This window comes from Motacilla alba, chromosome Z (genome assembly GCF_015832195.1).
Source record: "Motacilla alba alba isolate MOTALB_02 chromosome Z, Motacilla_alba_V1.0_pri, whole genome shotgun sequence".
Classification (NCBI taxonomy): domain Eukaryota; kingdom Metazoa; phylum Chordata; class Aves; order Passeriformes; family Motacillidae; genus Motacilla; species Motacilla alba.
This window is the reverse complement of record NC_052046.1, coordinates 49,683,932-49,705,947: the sequence shown is the minus strand read 5'-3', so window position 1 is coordinate 49,705,947 and position 22,016 is coordinate 49,683,932. Positions and strand designations below refer to the sequence as shown.

Here is a 22,016-nt window from a genome sequence, read left to right as displayed (position 1 = left end):
GATCGCCATCTCCTGGCTCCAACAGCGCCTGTGCTGGGCCACTGAGGAAGACTGGCTCCTAATGAGAGACCACACTCGGAAGAGCGCACGATTTCTTGTACCCAACATCGTGGAGAAAGTCTTGTGCCCACAGAAAACAAACTTGTGAAAGCAGCAGTAATTAAAAAAAGGTAAAAGAATTAATTAAAACATGGGAGCAGCAAACCAAGAAATATGATCAGAGACATACTACAAACATTCAGAATAGACTGGTTAGTTTGTCCTTAAATAATACAAATGAGCTACTAGGAAACTGTGTAAAAAGGAAAAACAAAGGAGTGGAAATACAGAAAAACCTGTGCTGTTCAGAATACTACTTGTAATTTTACAACAGTGAGAGAAGGAGGAAGTGACAGAAAAGGAATGGCTGTTTCTTTTTACTCAAGTTATTGGTATGGTGAGTTTTTCATTGTAAGTACTTCAGAACCAAGGTCTGAAGTGTTCACAAGTAAACTGTTCACATATACTCTCAATATAACAGATCCTTGGATAGAAAGCCCTAAGTGCTAAAACCCCCCTCAAATATCAGGAATCAGTCACTATCAAAACAAGCAAAAACACAGGTAGAATCTTCCACATCTGTGGAAAAATTATGGGCAGAAAAATAAAAAACTCAGCTAGACTGAATGCACTGTGAATACAGCAAAGATAATTAAATTCATTTTTTTATTAGTGAGGATCCTCAACTGTTGCCAAAAATGTCAGGAATCGTAACATAGAACTCTCACTACTGCAACCAACATTAGAAATTAAGAGTCGAAACAATGCCACACAATAAGGGCAGCAGGGAAGCCGCTGAGAAGCTGCAGGGAAGCTGCCCTTCTAAACGTGAGACTATTATTAAATGTTCAGTTTTCCTTGGAAGTGTATTTATTAGAATGCTGTGAAACAGAAAACATAATATTAACAGAAAATTAATATATGCGTACGTGTATGTAATAGGAAGAATGCCATCTACTGGTACATAAAAATATACACCACTCTTTCTAAGTTAGTGAACAGCTGTCACAATAGGCAACAATGTTGTCATTACCATGTTCTACAAACAGCAGTGTCCAATTTCAAACTTTGCCTCACATATTCAGCATTCTGTATTTTAGCAAATACATGTAAGCCATATATCCTACAACACAAGCTTCTACCAATAAAACAGACAAAGAAGCAAATACAATTGTCTTTTTTTATGGTCTTAAGACCTTACTGCAGCCCTACCAGTATTTAAAGAGGGCTTATACGAAAGATGGGGATAGATACAGCCACGCATAAGATACAGATTTGCAAAAGAACTACACATTTTCAGAAAGGAAAATTTGGTGAAGCCTAAAAAAACACCACTAAAAAAACACCACTAAAAACATAGGGCAGACCTTAGACACCTTCCACTTCTATGGTTTATGCTATTATGTATATACTGTCTTATTCCTTTGTATTCATTTGAGGGATAGTAATGCAATGAAAAAATAAATCTGAAAAAAAAAAGAAAAACAAAAAAGAAGACAAAAATTTTTAAAAGGCTATTAACTTTCTGGTTTACCTCATGTGAAAAGAGATGGGCTGCAACACTATGTACAGCCTTCCAACAGAATACGCTAAAAGCAGTATTGGAAATAAATTCCAGAGACATAAACAATTCATAAACACAGTTCATAAAATGAGAGCAGAGAAGAAGGTGTGGCCAAGTCAATAAAAACGAAACCTGCTTCAAAAAAGCTCTCACTTGCAGCAATGTGATTGCAAGAGTAACGTGCAGTGAAAGGAGGCTGTTCTAGCCACATCACAGAGAAGTCTATCCTAAAACTGTATGTACTTCACAGCTCCAAAAATCTCTGCTCAGAGAAGGCCAGCTGGAGAAATTAAATAACTTTCTTAGAGACTGGTTTCACCAGGTCATAATCGTTTTTATTAGTGAGAAATCTGTGGCAGCATGTGTCTTGGCTTCCTGTGCTGTGCCTGGCTTTACGAAAGACCTATGTAACCTGGATTCCAACACTAAGGCTCAGAGTCATAAACAAAACAAAAAATATCTACCATTTTAAGTAGCATCTAATCCTAAAAACTGTCTACATGGCACACTTTAATTAAATGTCACTAAATTTCTTTTCACTAAAACTTTCAATAAGTTTTAAAGAACTTACTGACCTGCACACTCTCAAGTTTCAGAAATGTAGTAATAACGCATTTCAAGTGATGAACCCTTCTTCCCATTAAAAACAACACAGCTTTTCTACGACAATGACGGGAAAGTTTAAAGGTAAGCTGGCATTAAATACATTCAACATTAAATACAATTTTTGCAACTTTGAAAATGCAATTTAGTAGCTAAAAACAAAAGTCTTGAGATCAGCCTTCCTATCAATGACCTTAGCTAAAGATGCACTGAATGGCCCCAGTACCCCTCAGGAACTTACGCCTGACACCAACAAAAAAAGCAAGGTGTAATTTCATAGTTAATGCACATAGCTATTAAAGCAAAGGGAAGAAGAGATTCAACACTAACTTGACCAAATAATGTCATTTTCTAATCAGATACAACTTTGCATTTGGTTTGATTTTTAAATATAAATCATTATCTCAGATGGCAAAAGAAAACCCTCAAGAGTAGCAAAACATTTAGTTTAGGTTCTTCTGAAAAACCAAGCATGGTAGTCCTTATTGTATCACAATTGCTGGTGACTAGAATGACAGTGATGATCAAGAAAGGGAAATAAAACCACTTTCTTCAACAAGTTTTGTGACGACACCCACTGGGCAGTAAAAAACTGAGAAGAAATTCTACTAATTATAGAAAACCATTTAATAATACCATTTCTTTTAATTCCAACTGCTGTATTCTCATGTCGTTCTACATTCACTTTAGGCAACGAGGTAAGTGCTGAATGATAAAAATAGCTAGTGAAATATGTTTGTGTTTTGAATTCCTCCATGCCCTCTTTCCCTAACATTTTAGGTTAACTCTTGACCCATCAAATCACAGTGGGTATTACAGGTGATTAAAACACAGAGTAGGTGGAAAAATTTCTGCAGATTGTGGGGCAGTTTGAATCAAATACTCGACATGTTAGTTTCAATATAAGACAAAAGCAGCAGCTCCATCTCCATCCATCTTCTACTGTTTGTTCCTACTTACCTGATACTTTTTCTTATAACAGCATCAACTCAGTTACATGAATCAGATGAGTCAGATATTGTAGATTAAGACAATTGAGGGTTTTTTTGCTGTCTGTAGTACAGCAAAAAAGTCTGGGTACAACTCTCCCTCACTACTTAACATCACTAATGCATGTTATTAACATGCATCATTAATGCATATGCATATGTTATGCTACTAAAAAGCAAAATGGACAAATTTTTCTTTGTTTAGTAACTAACTGCATACTACTGTGCCTCTCCTATTTCTTTACAAAGAATACAAGGAATCAGAAAGACTACATTTGAAAAGGCAGAGAAGTTTTTTTGGTGTCATTTTACTTTGGTATTCAAGCATTGCCACACTTTGAATTAAAAGTATACTAACCTCAGTAAAAGCCTCTTGAAAAACATTAAAGACAGGAAAAAAATAAGGGTGATTTTACTTAGTATTAAATTGTTCAAATTTTCATGGTAGGTCGTACAGCCCACTAAACAGGTATATACAGGCACCCAAGGCCTGTATAAGACTGTGAGAACATATTTCTAAGACTACTGCTTTTATATCAACAACAGTTGTTTACTAACATAAAAATGTGCATCGTCATAATCACCAATTACTTTATATAGTAATTTGTACATCCTAGTATTACATGCAGACCTAGATATTATGACATACAAAATAAACTAGTAAGTAAGCAATTATCTACCTACAGAAATCTAGAAGTATCTTCAGCTTTAGCAGAGCTGTACATAAATACTGATAAGGCTGCTACATTCTCAAAAGTTGTGAGGACTAAAAGATTAAAAAAACATATTAACAATTCCCTTTATATTTTCTACCATATTTTTATATGGAGCCATGGAAAAAGGAAAGACACAACAGAACTGCAACCTCAAATTAGTCAGCCATGTAAAATATTAAGCATCAATATGCTGCAAGTTATTTACATGCTAATGTGCTTTGTTAATTCAGTGTGGAAATATGTAAAATATTAATAGATGTGCCATGCAAAACCCTAATTTTGTGACTAAAGTTAGATATTCATTATTCATTAAGTCACAAAATATAAATCCACACACAAGCACTGCCTCGTCCCTCTCTGACTGTCTTTTAAAAAAGTTCGGATACAATTAAATTGTTCACAGGCAGGAGATTAAACAAAACCAAAAAAGAATAAAAAGTACAGAACAAATGTAAGTTGCTTTCTAAACAAATCATGACATTTTATCTTAATTGAAAGGTTCTTCATTTTTAATAGCAAGACTCACTTCCCTTTTGATATGAGATTGCTACTCATTATTCAAGGATACTAGACCTGGTGAATCTAAGAGGTTAAGAGCTTCAAAACTATCAAACGTAAAATACCTCACCCTTTTAAGATTTAAAACAAGACTAACACTGACTGTGTTATAATTAGAATCATATATTCTTCAACACAATAGGTAGGCAAAATGTGTTTGGAGCACTTTCTTAAACGACAGAATGACAGCGTATCTATGCTATAGATGTAGCACCTTTAAATCATCAATTTAATTCAAAGCAGTCCCAGGAAGGATTCATTCACTTACCCGTATCCAGCTGTTGGCCTTCAGTTCCACAGCATTCTGTGGTTCACTGCTGAACAGACAACATAAGCACCACATCAGAGTTTTCTGGCTTTCATCTGAAGGGAAAAAGCAAATAAAGATACACTTAGAAGGAATAGAAAAACCCAAACAAAACACAGACAGAATTACACACAACAATCCCTATTCATCCACAAAATTGAGGATATCAGCCTAAATATCAGCCTCAACTCATGCTGCTTTTATTCTACCAGATTCATACCACACACTTAACTTTAATCACAATATACAACTTGTGTAAACATTTCCTTCAACAGCAGTTTAAAAGGTATCAAAGTGTTCAGAATCTATACAACAGCTGGATGATCTTAAAAATTTGCAGGACCTAGTAATTCATTTACATAAATAATACCTGAAGCTACCTTCAAGGAACTTTCAACTCAGCAAATAATATCATTACAACAGACAATAGTCTACATTAGTAAAATTGTTTATTACATTGTGTCTAAAGCTTGCACAACTCAAGTATGCTCACTTATGAAAAACTTAAGTTTGTGAAGATGAATTCATTCATAACTAGAATATAAATTGGCAAGTTCTCTGTAAAAATACAGAAAGAGACTCCATGCCTTAGGAATATGACATTTCTGCAGATAGCAGAATAGCTAAATGATGATGAAAAAAAATCCTATTTCGATTTTCTGTTAAGGATCAGATTGGATTTTACTTAATTCTAACCCACTGTTTGAAATTAGTTCTCTTCTTTAAGAATCTACTATAAAATGAGAACAACTCTCACTGCTCAGATGAACAGACATTATAGAGGAGCTGATTATCTGAAGTAAGCAGCTGAAGAGCCATTTAACTCATGATAATTTCCCACAATTTTGTTTTCAATAGGCTTTGGTGGTTTTTTCCCTAATGTTCTTCAGCACAGACTAAAATGTTCTACAGTGAATTTAATGCCAGAACAAACCTGTGTGATTGAAATGAAAATTCTGAAAACTGGATGTAATTTAGATACAATGTTCGCTTACTAAGCAATAAGCTTCTTGTTAAAAATAATAAAAATAACTGATACTATCAGTTTTAGACATTATATTATGAGACAATTCGATTATCAAGCTGAATGAGTAAATGCTTTTGTTTTCTGTGTATTTGTTATCCAGGATGCAATAAACAGTATTATTTAGAAGTGTTTTGTTGAGAAAGCCTGAGGAAAAAATAAAAGGCCCATTAAGTAATGCCTGTATTTTCACCAGGTGACCAAAGACATTAACACTGATTTAAACCAGTATTCCTCAATAAATGCCCAACAAACCTGGAGGCCCTTACTGACCTCCCACTGACTAAAATCTCTGCAACAGAAAGAGATTTGGGTTTCCAAAGCACATACTTTTAACCCACCACAGTTCGGGGTACTCTGCCATTGTGTGTTTGGGTACTTGTTTTAATATGGATTTTTACAAGGCTAATAATTTCCTATGTTTTGTAATTCTGCAGTTAAAGGACGCATCTTGCATACTGCTCAGCAGAAGTTTTAAACTCTGATTATATCCAACTGGCATTCAGACATCATCATCATTAACAGACAACTACCTTCCTCAAAAGCACCTTTCATCTAAACACTACTATGACATTATCTGGGAGGAAAAAATAATGAGTGGTTTTTTTACTTAAATAACTAAATATCAAAGCAAATTTCTTCTTGGAAAATAAAGATTTTAAACATTATTAATTACTAATATTAAATATTGCCTGATTACAAAGTCTGGCTTCTGACATACCCTTCAATTATACAAATTACACAGAAAAAGAGAAGACAAACTCCAAATCTCTTATCTTAAACAACATATACATAGTTCAAGTATTTCCTCTTTTGACTCCTACAGTTTATAGTGTACATCTACAATACATGAATAAGTAATTTTATTTAAATTTTAGTTTTCTTTTAACTTAAAAAATTAAGAAAAGAGGTGAAGAAAATACAAGTAACTGCTTGAATAGATTTCTGGATGAGATTTTTTGTTACATCTGATGACTTGCTGAATACTATTAAATACTTTGCATGTATTGCTGCCTGTCAAAAATGCAAATCACTATGATGAAAGCTAAAATGATGAAAACAAAGCCTAGATAAACTGAGTTGGCACACTTTGCCAGCATAATAGATTTACACAGATTAACACAGATGGATTCAAACTTCATGCCCAGTGAAACCAACCTAAGCTGGTCTCATAGGTAAGTCAAGTTTCCAAAAAATAAGGAACTGGTAAAACTTCAGATTTTCCTAGTTCAAGAAATTACTTTTTGACCAAAACTGAGGTAGCCTCCCATAGATCTGTGAAAAACAGGAAAACGGCCCATACAATCCTCTTGCTGATATACCCCATGACACACTCTGAGGGAAACTCTTGGTTCACTGTTTTCACAGCTGCCCTGGAACAGGGGATGAAAGATGGGAAGATTAGGACAGACCTTAAAATAATTACAGCAGCTGCAATATAATCCTATCAAAAGACCAAACACAGAGCCATCAAAAACCTAGTGGTGGATTTTTTCCTCCCAGTTTTCTAGCAATTGCAATCTCATGATACACACTGAAAAGCACTATCAGGATACAAACAAAGGCATTTGATCTTACTATGGCATGAAAGGTTGCCCAATACCAAACAACCAATTAATACATCCACAGAAATCTAAGATTAAAAACTCAGAGGTGGATATTCCAGCTCAAAAAAGTTTATCTACACCTATCTACAGAACTCCTTTAGAAAGGTTAATATTGTATTCCAACAAAGGGAATTAAAAATTTCTGTAGGAAATTTTAGACAGCTTGGAAGCTGCTTTGGAAAAAAAAAAGGAAAAAAGAAAAACAAAGCACCAACTAAAAAATGAAAAGAACCCCAAAGAAACTAAGAAGCAAACAAACAAAAGAACTGAAACACCTCAAACCAAACAACCTGTCAAAAGTCCAACCCTTTATGATCATTTTGTACTTCTTTCCTGCCAATCTCACAACAAAAAAACCTATAAAAAAACAGAGACAAAGAACAAAAAGGTATGTTTTTCTCATAACACAATGTAGTCTCAATCATCCCAAGCACATTAAGTTTATAAATACCCTGCAGCCAGACAGAAGAAAGAAAACCCTAATCGTACAGCCAAAAATACTGTAGAGTTTGTTGTAAAATTTTATTGAAACATATCACAAAATGTGGACTAGCTAAAACTGAACTTTCTGTTGAAATGAGTCCATTCCCAAGCCTGCATGCTCACACACATATACCAACATACAGAGCCACCAAGAAACCTCCCAGCATTTATAGTACTAGTTTGGGATTCGAGACATTTGGGCTCAAAACTCAAACCAGAAGGGTTCTACCGAGAAGATAATCACACAACCCACCAAAAAACCAAACAAAAACCCCCAAACAAACAAAGAAAACAAAAACCAAACCCAAAAAAACAAATAAACAAAAAAACATCCAAACAGAATAAACACCACCACTGGAATTCCTAACCAAAACTGAATTCCTCTTCTATCCCTCATGGTTCAAGACCACAAGTACAGCCACGAGATTTTCTTCAGTCATGCCTCCCTCACATTAGCATTGTAAATAAGGCTAACTTGGTCACCTCCTCCTCAGGAGTGTTTATGAGGAGATTATTTTCCCTCAGAGACTATGCTTCCTGCACTGAGTGGTGAGCCATGTCAGCTTCCAGCACCAACAGACATTCATCTAAGGTGATAGGTATTGTGGTTTGGACATGATGCAAAAGTATAATGTTTTTCCAGCTCCATTTTTCAGTATGAAAGACTGAATTGAGCAAAATTAGTTCCTTCTTCTGTGAGGGTGGCCTGGTCTCGACACATGCCTGAATGAGCTATTTATCCAAATAAGAAATTATATGAAACCCACTTGAGAGTCAGCATCTGCTATAGCCAGCACTATCTTAAAGAATATCTTCAGAACCAGTGCCAAACCAAATGAAAAACTGCTGAATCTAAAATGCCACCAGTCCAAAGAGAGCTCAGGTGGCTCTAAGAAAAGGAAGTGGTGGGAATGTATAAGCAGACATCTTCAAATCTATTGACGTCAGAAAATCTTTAAGCATTAAATTGAAGGATTCCATTTTGACCAAGTAAAGCTCTCTGGCTGGCTTATCACTTGGAGACAAAAAAAAAATTTGTAGTAAGACTTCATCATTAAGCAAACTTCAGAGGTAATGACCAAATTACAGAAGAAGTTCAAATTGCAGCTTCAGAAAATGCTGAAGGAACACAAAAAAGAGGAAAGAAGTAGAAGAAACCAAGAATGTACTGCTGGGATTTTTGTGAAAAGGAGCCAAAACCAGACACAGATGGCTTTCAAGACTGATGAGGTGAAGCTACTTTCTATAACACAATATACTGTCAGCTCAGAAAAACTGACCATCTGAAGACTTGCATATTCCAAACAAAAACTTAGAAGCCAAGCATGTAAACATCAATGGTTACCAACATACTCAAAAACTATGATTAGAAGGGAAACCTCTCCATAGTAAGAAAAGGCTTTTCAAAACGCACATATTTGTTGCTCTGCAGAAGTGGTCTATGTCTAAACCTATGGTTCCTTCCCAAATTTTGCTTTCAGAGGTGAAATGCTAACATTACACACATCTACTATGAGTTTTACAGACAAGTTCACTTTGCCTGTGCTTGGTGCTCTCTAGAAGACAAAGCCTAAACAGAAGATGTATGCCGTACTTGACTTAAGAAGCCCTTCTAGATGAAAAAAAGTTGCCCCTTTCTGTATTTCCCCAAAAGGAAGCATAAAGCAGAAGAGACATAATGTTATTTATTTTTCTTTTCTTTCCTTTTTTTTTATTTGTTGTTGTTATAAGAGCAAAAGTCTGACAAAAAGTTTTTAAGGGGCTCACAGGGAAGCCCAGAATCAGTTTTCTGCTTAAATGAGATCCCAAGTAATTTATCAAAAATTTGATGTCTCAGTTCCTGAAAAATGCATCAGAACTGTTGATGACATAGCACAAGGAGTGTCTCCTCCCCCCTAACAGTTTTCCAAGTGTATTTTTTCTTCTATATTCTCACCCATACACATATTCACCACCTGTAAGAGCATTTCGTTTTTCCATATGACTTTTTCTTATGTTACTACTTTACTGTTTTAATTTAGATTCTATGTGCATTTTCACTAGCTAAGGATGGGGAAAACACATCGTAAGGATTCAATAAAAACAAAATCATAACATAGATTAATTACAAAACATACATATCAGAGAAGTTACTTCTTCTATCTTAGCACACATGTATATTCTGATACACATGGAAAGACACTTCTGTTGAAAGTAATTTGAAGCACTAGATTTTGTACATTTTGAGACTCCAGCAAAATGCAATCAATACAACAAAAAATGAGAATGGAAATCATGATGCACATAAACACTCACTGGGTTTAAAACCTACTGGTCCCAAGCCAAGATTCCGTACCTAAACCATGAAATTAATTAGAGCCAAAGGTGAATTTAACATTTCTGTAGCCCATATATTTTAAATAACATGGATAGCCTTTTCATCTCAAAATTTTACTTCAGTAAAAAAGAATGCTGTGTTTTTATGGAATAAAAATCATAGTATATAACAACTCATATTTTCCTAATTTCTACAAAATAAAATTTATGGAATTGCTGCAGAAATTTCATAACACATTCTTACCATATCCTATAACAAAAGGATTCCAACAAAGCCTTCCTAGAAGTTGTCCAATTAAAGGGAACTGCTGGATTGCTACAGTGGGACCCTGCTAAAACACAAACAAAAAGATAGTAAATATATTGCACATCAAAAGTAGGTTAAGAGAACCGTTAATGACAGTTAACCGTCACTGTTGTAAATTACAATCCCAGTTATTATACTGTGAAATGCTCTGAAAGCAAAACACCTGCAGGTATGTAGATTTTCTATAATGTCATCACTCAAGTAAGTTAAAACCTAGGTAATTTTCTTACCTAATACTTAACTATGTTAGAAAATTTGTTCATTTGCCTCACATCCAGCAAGCAGATCAGTATTAGTAAATAGCAAGTAGACAATTTCGTTGTATTAAAAGCCTAATTAACACGCATTTTTGTTGATCGTCCTTGTTATAATACACTGTCTCACAGTTTCTGAAGAAATTACTATCTACTGTGGCAGAAAATTATCTTTGCTACTTTTGTTCGCTTTCTCTAAATTAACTTCCTTAAAAACTAGCTAGTTAACAAACTGACATGTAACTTCGAACCAAATAGAAAGCCGTTTCACTATAGAAGTAGTAGACAATGTAGTTTATATACAATCCTGTGTAGTCAGTCTTATTTTTCCATATTTGTAGCTTTACTAATACATGAAGGCTTTGAAAAACAGTGCAGTGCTGAGATAACATACAAGTAGCAGGGATGATAAGCATCTCCTGCTACTACAATAAATTCCTGACATTGTCTCATGCTTGGGGCTAGACCAAGACTTTCTGGGGCCATATTCACAAAGTCCATTTCAGACCATGCCTTGGATTACATGAAGTAGCAACATTTTTTCCTCCTTAAGGAAAAAGAAATACAAATATAGGAAGAAACTCCACTCCCCCAAAACCTTTTACTTAAAATTTAACACTTAAAGTCAGCTCAGAAACAAACCTCACTCTGCAGTCTACAGATAAGAGTATTTTTAAAAAAGAACTTCTACAAGAACCAAGCCTTATGCCATAACACAGTACTTCTAAGGCTCATTATACTGAATATATACACTGAATAAGTGATACTTAGAAAAACATACTAGCAACTAAACATGAACAACTACTTTTACTCAAATGAGTGCAGACAATAATTAAATCAATAAACAGAACAGGCAGCAGCTTATGCCAGTGATCTGACCATGCTGCTAGAATTCACAGTGTGTGCCGTAACACTGGGGTTAACATGTCAGCAGACCCCCTAAGATTTAAAGGATCAGTCACAGTTTTGCATGTTAAGGCCTTTAAATCATCCAATTTATGACCTGACGACCAGAATCAAATTCTTCTTTATTTAAAGACATTTTAAGAGGCTAGAGCATTGGCTGGGAAACTTCACGTGACATCAAACAATCAAGAAGAAAAAGCCCCTTTTACAATAAATCAGGAAAACAGGAAGCACACTCCTGTTTGCATTACCTGTGACTCTTTCCCCAGTTTGCCCCTCTGATCCAGTAGTACCTCAGGTCAACAAGACAAACCTTTTTGCTACTGTTACTTTCTGGCTTTGTCAAAACATGGTGCAAATTGTTTCAGAGGACCTCTTCAAAACAGGTCACTCTTTCTTCTAAAGTCACTTACCAAATGTTTTATTGTTTCATAAAGCTGATGAAGAAATTCCTGGAGCTGCGGCAAGTGTAGGCACACATCTTTCTGGGATTCCAAAGTAGTGGCTTGACCCCATTCAATAGCTTTGTCCAACCAATACTCAAAGTTCAGTTTGGGCACGGCAGTTTCCTGAGCCATTACACAATCCTGAAAAAAAGATTTTAACTCCACATCAGGCAGCACTGAGCACTGGCTTCAACCAGGAACGAATATACAAAGAGAGGATTTCTGCTACCTTTTTTGTGTGCACACAAGACAAGAATGGGGTGTAGGGAGTGTCTGTTTACATCTCATAAGGCTGGTAATTTTATTTGCAATATTAAGAAGTTGAACTAATAACCCCATCATGACAAAGTACCAAAGGGGGCACAGTAATCAGTAAATTATCTTGGAATAAATGTTACACCCAGATGTGTTTCAGGCTTTTCTTATCCAAATTTGTCATCATCAATATTTCACTCAGAATTGTAGAATAATTTGAGTGCGCATTTGTTTCAAATGCTATGAAAAATTAAAAATGCTTGTTCCAAGATAAATGAAAGTACTAAAATTAAGCTCAATCAAAACAAAAGGCACTAGAAGGTCTTCGATCATTTTAATTTCTGTACTTGCAATTGATCATTAGCTTTATGTGAAAGAAGTGTATTCTCCTTAACAGAAACTAATAAATTTAATATTTCAGATCTGTTTCTCCTTCTATACCATACAAGTAAGAGGGAAAAAATAGAACCGTATGCAGCTTTGCATATAACCCAGTTCTGAATGGAAGCTGTACCATAAATGATCTACATCCTATGGCACACTTCACTCTAAAAAACTGGTCTTTGCAGGATAAGCACTATCACCAAGCCAGAACATTAAAACCTAACCAAACTGCACCAGTAGAAGATACCAAAAATCAGCATAAAATTTTTTCAGCTTTGCTATTATTTTTCTTTGACAGAAGGACAGAGAATAACACCGCAGGCAGTACAACAACCTTTAAATCCCTCTGAAAGAAATCTCATAGGCTGGAAGACCAAATGAGCTCTTGTAGCCTTTCAATCATTATTCTTTCTGTCAGAACTGTAAAGACAACTGCCAATTAACAGAATGTAGGGGCAATTTTCAGAAATGAATTGCTGCCCACTTGGAGACAAATTTAGACACTCACAGATGCCAAGAAATGAATGAATATGTATCTTTGCAAGCTATGAACCAAAAAAATAAACCAGAACCTCCACAGCAGCCCTGCAAACCAAGCTTGCTTTATACAGCTAACCCTTACAAACACAGGATTTGTACAGCATGCTAATCTCAGCCAGATAAAAATTTGAAGATAATTAATAAGCTTGTTTAATTACTATGAGAAATAAATAAATAAATACATACATACATACATACATAATCCCTAGTGAATCACAACTATCATTTGAGTTTAAATCCTGTCCAGAAAAAAAAAAAAGTGAAAAATAAAATTGAGGTTAAGCTGTTGGATTGCTAGTGTACAATATGCATTTGCCCCAAATTTGTTTAAAGACAAGTAAGCAAATCCACTGCTCTTGTGTTCTTTACTACACTCCCATTTTTATCTGCCACTGTTGCTGTCAGCAGAGCTCTTTAGGGATTCGTGCAGTACCAAGACGTTACTGATCTTCTCTGAGTACCAAAACACGCTATGAGACTCTCCATCACAGCAGCTGGCTGAAGCGACACAGGTCCCAGAGGCAATTCACCATCAAACACTTTTATCACCACAGGGACATAAGAAAGACTTTCAGAACAAATTGAAGTCAGGAAGTGAACTAACACATGTGGTTAAATTAATGAGCCTACTTGATGTTCCCAGACAAGATGAATCCTACCAAATGACTAAAAAATCAATCCCCTAATAAAATGGCTCCTAAAACTTTTAGGAATGAAGATAAAAAGGAAAAAAAAAAATCAAAAAAAAAAAAAGAGGAAGCACAAAAACTCCAGCATTTTAGGGCCTATAATGAGTTGATTAAGTATTAATTGAGAATCCAAGTAAAGCAAATCAAGCAGGATAATCCAATATACTGAGTACCTGTTTTACCTGTTTCTACTACTTCAGTATGCAGAATGGCACAGCCATCACTCTTCTTTTTCCAGAAGTCTGAGCTCGCAGTTCTCCAGTAAGAAAGGCGTTTTGTCTCCCTGGTTATTACAGCTAAGGAAACTGGACTGCACATTCTTTTTTTTCTTTTTTTTTTTTTTTTAAGTACTGCTACTATTAAAAAAACCAAAACCAACAGCACAAATTATAAGTGGAAGTGTATCTCTCCTTAGAAGAGAAATACACTTAGAAGTGTATCTCTCCTCTATGCTGATAACTGCAAGTGTGAATTTTTCCTGTTTCTGATAGCTAACTCCCTTAAAATATCTGAATATTTTGGAGATGAGAAAAGTATTCTCCATCAACAGACTTGCAATAATCACACACAAGACAAAGCAGCTCTACATTCAGTGCTATTCAAAGCCCTCACCTTGTTGCATGAAAGCACAAATGAAGGACCTGGACCAAAAAAACTCCAGCTATAAAATCTAGGGTTCAGAACCTATCCTCAGAAGGATCAGTCCTGGCCTTGATCCTTTTGCATAATTTTCTGATGAAAATGAAACACTGCGCTGTTTCTAAAGCAGAGTTCAGAAATGTTAACTGCAGTTTAATGCTCAATTCATGGATACATTTATGGGTAAAAAAATAGAGGAGTCAGTTTTATATGCATTTCCAAAGTGGATTAAAGCACAAATATATGCGTTTTTCTATGCAATCAATTTTATGAAACTGCTAAAAATCCTAATATATCAGCAACAAGGAACAAATGATCCCTACAATTAAGAGAAGATGTAATCTTCAGTGCACCTTTTGAATAACCATTTAGAGGGACATGTAAAGATCTTTGCACTTTTTGGGGTGAGTGGGAGGAGGAAGGGTTGTGCACTTCTGTAAAGCTCTGGACAAGAACTACTCTTCTAGATTTAATGGTAGCAGAATCCCTTACAGCAACTATTACACAGTCACAGAATCCTCTGAGTTGAAAGGACCCATAAGGATCACCATGTCTAACTTTCAAGGGAATGGTCTATTTAGGAATGGAACCCACAACCTCGGCATTGTTAGTACCATACTCCAATCCACTGAACTCATTTCAGGGTTGAATGTAGATTTTAAAGAATTATAACCACCAAAAATACTAAAGGCATTGCTGCTGCCCATTTTGGAATACCACCAATTCACATTTTTCATAAAATTATGCTGAGATCAACAGAAGAATGCAATAACCTGGCATTTCTAGGAATTGCTGCACTATTCATATAGGCCACTGGCCCTTGTTTAGCATTTATTATGTGCTTCAATTTATCATTGATCCAGAATGTGACTAATTTAACAGACATTAAGATTTTCGGCCACAACACCACATATTCCACACTATTTCCAATAGTGCTCTGTTTCCAATAGCATGATTTTTAAGCTGTACTTGTTTGTTTTCACTAGAAATTTACAATTAAATAGTGATTTTATTGATTGTTTACTTCAACTATAGCATCTAGTCCTGAAAATAGCAATTTGATTAATACAGCTTACTCTTGTCTTCACCCCAACATTACTGGAAAACAGTAAAGCTACTGTGTATGTATAAATACCGTGAATGTATGAATAACCTGATTAAAAAGCAAGCATACCAGAGATACAGATTTAATCTCAAAAACCATCATAGGATATAGGATATGGTTTATCAGAGAAATAAAAAACTGCTAGGTAATCAAAGGTAACTTAAATGTTCAGGTCTCAGTATCATATAAAACACATTAGAAGAGCTACAGGAATCACAGACAATAAATACTTGATTAATAATTTGACTTACAACACTGACAAGTATATTCCTAAAGTCTCTTTCAGATTAATTTCCATTCTTTTCAGTTATTAAGGACTCATTTTAGCTGCCAAAAATCAGAAACTGATTCTCATTTTGACTGGGTTCTTCACAACATGGCAAATCATCTTTCAGTATCTTTTACTTCTAGTAAGAAGTCTTTAGTCCTCCTCTCTGAGAACCCCCAGGCAAACCCTCCTGGCTTCACACTTTCATGCACATGGAACCTTGTGGAGCTCTGGTATGAGGATCTCATTATAGCTTTCAGAAGTCAACGTCAGCATTTCTAAAAAGGAATTTTATTCTGTCAACAGAGCTCTCAGCATAGTGTCTGAAACACACCACTTTAGTCACTAACTTTTGTTACCAGATCTTGAGGCAAAGTCCCTAAATCTTGCTTAAGTAGGTTCACAAAGATTACAAAATTTCAAAATTAAACGTTCATAAATTTATTTCTATTTAATCTTGTAAATTCAGCTGTTAAATTTAAATAAAGACTTTTAAGTAGAAGGATCTTTGAGGTACTGTTAAGTACAATATTTTCTTATGTCACAGCATTCCAAATAAAGATGACTAAAACTTGTATTCAAGGTATAAAGCTCTCACTTTGAATCAATAACAAGTAGCTCCATGATCTAAATGAACATTTTACTTTCCTCCTCCTCTCTTATATCCTACCCACCAGCGACCTTAGCTTATGAGGAAAAACACAAAATAAGAAAACATAAGACATCTTATGATGTCAGGGCCCAGTGGCCAGAAGCACAAAAGGTTACCATTAAGATAACAAAATATATAAATATACACTCCAAATTCCAAACTATTTTAAGGGGTTTCAATACTTACAAAAGCAGTAGAACAGTCCTTTTGTGCATATTTATTACTCTAATAGATATTAGGAGACTAATATTACCAAATAGGAGCACTTCAGTATATTATATAATCAAAAGATACCATCATTTTTACTCTTCAATCACCCTTGATTGTGCTACAGCACAGTTGATACAGTAATACAACTAAAGAGTATTAACTTTTTCAGTGTGTCAAAGATTATTATAATCATGTCACAAATTTACTACCTAAAGGATATTCTGAGGTTATGCCAAGAGGAAAAAAAAGTAGCAATTACCCTGAACATTGTTACCATTTTCTCATTTATTACTTCTCTACATAGAATATCTATTTCTTTACCTTGGTCTCAGGTATATTTTTCATCTTCACTTTATCAAGTCTCCTGCTTGCCAAGAACAGAAGAAAATTCAATATATACTTAGATAGGAGGTAAGAGCAAACATAAGTTATTTCCTACTCTAAAGACAATCTGTTACCAGCCTCCCCAAAATAAATTTTAGAAATAGCTTATTAGGGAAAAAAACATTTTTTAGAAACTTCACAAAGGCCCAGGAGTAGTAAAGACTATGTGAAAATTTAAAACTATTATTAGTTTTAAGTATGAAAATTAAAAGCTATTACTATAAAAATTATTTATTCCTGTCATCTTATTTCCCAGTATACCTTGTTGAGAAATTAGTTTCACAGGCTGGTTTATAGGTTGGTATTAAGTCTAATCTACACACACTGGCAGTCCAGCAGTCAAGAATAATCAACAGAATAACTTCCATCTCAATTTTAGACTTGTGTGCTGACAAGTAGTGTTGGTTAGTGTTCATTTTTTATTTAGTAACTTTTCACATAAAAATAAGTTAGCCTATTTCTCTTTGTGCCTACATCCACAGATATTTTAGAGCAAGAAAAAACAACTATTATAGAAAACTGCCTATCTACATGCACACTTTCCAAATTAAAACAAATTGCATGCTACTATACCTTCCCCTGGAAATAAAAATAAAGGACAGAATTTCACCAAAACAAAGGAATCAATATTGGCTAAGCAACCTGTGAAACCTGGCTGTCAACAAGGTGGCTAACATTTTTATTCAATGTTTAGACTAAAAATTCTCCTGGAGAAAGTAATTAACTGTTCTATTTTCCTTCTCTACATTTGTTTCTTCTATTTACTCTGATAATTGGTAATTTAACAGAGTTGCCTTCTGAATTACATTATCAGGTCTCACAGGAAGAAGAGCTCAGTTTTCATGTTTAAGCAAATGTGGCTCCTAGAAGAGCTAATTTTGTGGACAGCATATATATTAAACCTCTTGCACAGTTTTCATCTGAGTATCATTGCAAACTGCAGAATTATACTTCCAGTTGCATTCTGTTGCTCTGCAGGTCTAGAGAAGACTTGATGCCCTGAGGAAGCAAGCTTTGCTGGGATTCATGCAAGATCTCCCTTTCTCAGATACTTCGAAAACATTACATCTCCCTCCCCCCGCAAAAGGACTGTATGATCATGATAAAGCTTTCCTCTACCAGAGGTTGGCTGGGCACTGAACAGGATCCCCAGGAAAGTGGTCACAGCAGCAGCCTGACAAGAGCATTTGGACAATGCTGTCAGCACACGTTATAACTCTTAGGGTGTCCTGTGCAGGGCCAGGAGCTGGACTCAATGATCTTTGTGGGTCCCTTCCAACTCAGCATGTTCTGTGATTTCCATTAATCAGGCTTCACGACCCCAAAAATATAATTTATTTGCCTTCACACAAAAGTTAATTTTAAAACTTTCTGGTTCCAATAGCTCATCTTGTAGCAGTAGATTGTCCCTCTAACCTTACCCCATTTCAAGAGTCTTGAAAACGAAGAATAAAACCCTCTTTTTATTGGGAAAAGCAGAAATAATATCTCAGCACATCCATCTAACTCTTATCTTCTGCCCACAGGACAGTGAAAGCAGGAGTGGTATCACTGCATTTTACTCCCCATAACGAATCTTAACAGGGCAAGAAGGCAATCAACTATACTTTCAAACACAAAATACGTAAGTACCAACCCACATAATGGATTTTTAGGAACAAACTGAATAAAAAATCTGATCACAATCTACTGTAAGCCACACCTGCAAGGAACACACCAAAGAAGTTACTAATACTCCAACACCACTAGCACTTTTTTTAAAAGTTAAATTTAAGAGGAGAAAACAGGCAATAAAGTAAGATACCTTTACATCTCTGGCAGAAGACTCTGCAATTCAACAAATTACCAAAACATACCATGTCCTAGTTTAGAAGTATTTCACTGTCAGCAGAAGCCAGAACAAAATGCAGCAAGACTTACATAAAGCTATCCATACTACAACACAGGGAATCAGATGAATGCACAAACTCAAAATTTGTTTCAAGGCTATTAGGCAAATCCCAGATTTGACCAGTGCACATTGATACTAAGCAGATCAATATGACCTTCCAAAACAAAACCCAGACTTGAAAGAAACTAGCTAGCTAGTTTCTAGGGCTGCTAGCTCATCCCTTAATTCCTTGCTTGCTCTTCCATACATGGATTGCTTTCCTCTTATCAGTAATCAAACACAGAGGTAACAACAATACGCCTCAAAGCTAAAATTTACATCCTGAAAATGTGCAGCATGGTGTACAGAAGCATAAACAAGCACACACCTTCACAGTTTTCTAGAAATGGAGGAACAGAAGGGGGTGTGAAGCACATCTCCTTTCAATACATTTCCTCAGTAAGGTTTATGTATTTTGTCTTGCAATCTAAATCGTACACCTGACAAGACCATTAGTAACTCAGATCACTAGAATGTAGCAATCTCTCCCAGCGCTTGTGGAATAAAGTTTTTGGGGGGATATTGCTAATGAAAATTATTGGTCAAATATCCTTGGATTTTTTAGTTTGTTGGACAGGGCCTTTTCATTCAGTTCACCTAATTTTCAGCTCACTTCTGTGACAACAATGGAAATAAAGATGACACACGGGAAATTGCAGCTGAAACAACTACGCAAAGAATAAAGGCAATTCTGGAAAGAGACACTAGGTCTGATCAAGCCTTCAAACTACAGAAGGCAGAACTTTCTCAGGCACTTGGCAACATAAAAATATTTTTACAGCACTTTGCAGAAAGTCCAATTATTGCTAACACCACTTTAGCTTCACTAACACAGTAGCATCACACACCAATTGTGTATGGGTCTCTGATAACAGCAGTCTAAATGCCACATAATTCAGATCATATTTTGCAGGTTACAAGAAAAGGAATGAAATGCTGGTCGGGTTTACATCAATGGCAAAATTTTTGTTAGTCTCAATGAAGCCTAAATTTCACATTAAGCTTTCAAGACAGCGAGAAGCCCATCCACGTAAGAGCTTACCAAGTAACTACATTAGAAAAATTAAGCCTTTCATCAATAAAAGGCTGGACAACAGAGCTGGTGGAAGGGCTGGAAGGCACATCCTGTGAGGAGCAGTTGAGGGCTCTGGGTTTGTCTGGTTTGGAGAGAAGGGGTGACCTCATTGCTCAGTACAGCTCCCTGAGGAGGGGACCTGGAGCGGGAGTGATGGTCTGCTCCCAGGTTTTCCTGAAATCCAGTAACAGGATATGTGAGAATGATTCAAGCTTTATCACAGGATGTTCAGGCTGGACACTGGGAAATCTTTCTTTACCAGGAGAGTGGTCAAACACTGGAGGAGGTTTCCTACACATGTGGTTTTTGCTCCATGTCTGTCAAGTGCCTTAAAAAGAGGCATTTGGTCAACACATTTAGTATCAAAGTTAACATTTGTTCAGCTGTAAATTGGTCAGGCAATTTGACTAGATGATTTTTGTCCCAACAAAATAGTCCATTCTGTTCTATTCTGGTCTGAACATGAACCAAACCAATCACCCAAATTTCCCTCATCACAGAACCTCCTCTTCTGTCAACTTGTATTTGTATACTGCTTGAGCGGAATACAGAGAAACTTATTTCCTTAAAATTCACTTCCTCTGGGGAAAAAACCAACAAAGAAAAAACCTAGGTAAAGATCAATTCAAAGTTTCACCATGGAATAAGCAGCATTTCATGTCAGTTACATACTATGAGCCATCAGTGATGGGGATGTTGCATATACACCAATTCTTGGTACTTTCTTTTTCAGAAATTTAAGTTCTGCAGTTAACAGATACATTATAAAGCCATTCCCTCATGTCCAAGCATGAACAGAAGCACATACATTAAACTGTACATAGCAAGTAAGAACATTAATTCTCTCATCAGAGGAGTCACTTATGACCTGTAATGTAGTAGAAAATGTGTATTCCTTTGTATTAGTGTATCAAGGAATATCATTTACTTCCACCTGTAAATTACAAGGAGGCAAGGGGAAGACGTAAAAAATTTCCTGCCAGAACATAATCTTCCTCCAGCTAAGCTGTGGGGGTTGGGAGGGAAAGCAACAGGGACACAACCTGTTTACATGCAGAGAAGAATGCCTACTCGCCTTTCTTCCTTCAATTGAATAATGAACATTAAGGGGCTTCATATTTCCAATAATGCTTCAATGATAGTCATGCAACTGCTAAATTCAAGCTGTCCCCCTGGCTTACACAGATATATGAAAAGATGTGTTCCAAACTCTTTATCTCAAGTATTTGAACATAAGGTAAAATACCGACTGTGTCACTGATATCCAGAGCTACTCATACAGTTGGGTTCTAATTCTCATACTAAGAATTTTTATAAGAACCTCTAATATTTATTTAGTAATGAAACACATACCTTTCATTGAAATCTCACAGTTCTACAGAATTAAAGCATTTCTGCATAAGCATAAGGAAACAGAGGAACAAACAGAAAACAATTTCTTCAAAGTCACTGAGGAAACACATGACAAAAAGAGATGAAACACACAAATCTCATATACTTTAGCCTATTAGGAAACACTGTTTTTCAAGGCTTTCCTCAAAGATAATCTGTTATTCACCTTAAGCTCCTCAAGCATGACATGACAATTTATGAGATAATGGTCAATATTCCACCAAAAGGAAAATGACCACACAAGAATCCCAAAAAATATCTTCTTTTCAGTTTATATTACACATACTTACCTTTATATGAACTCTAATGACAGCTTAATAGTGCAAGTAAAAAAATCTGTGAAAAGTATTCACAGAGTCCACAGTAAAAGCAAG

The 22,016-nt window shown here is 35.6% G+C and overlaps 1 protein-coding gene across 6 annotated transcripts in view; it reads right to left on the bottom strand.

Moving 5' to 3' along the window:
- The window catches only part of FANCC (FA complementation group C), a 78,388-nt gene that overhangs the window by 51,320 nt on the left and 5,052 nt on the right, over positions 1 to 22,016 (bottom strand). For 3 of the 6 annotated variants that reach the window (XM_038124214.1, XM_038124213.1, XM_038124215.1), the window contains 3 exons: positions 12,087 to 12,260; positions 10,451 to 10,538; positions 4,738 to 4,832 (listed from right to left, as the gene is read on the bottom strand). In XM_038124214.1, coding sequence (XP_037980142.1) covers positions 4,738 to 4,832; positions 10,451 to 10,538; positions 12,087 to 12,251 — 348 coding nt within the window. In that variant the 5' untranslated portion in view covers positions 12,252 to 12,260. Of the gene's footprint in view, positions 1 to 4,737; positions 4,833 to 10,450; positions 10,539 to 12,086; positions 12,261 to 14,169; positions 20,346 to 22,016 lie in introns of those variants that run through there. The other 3 variants (XM_038124216.1, XM_038124218.1, XM_038124219.1) reach the window with 3 other exon arrangements.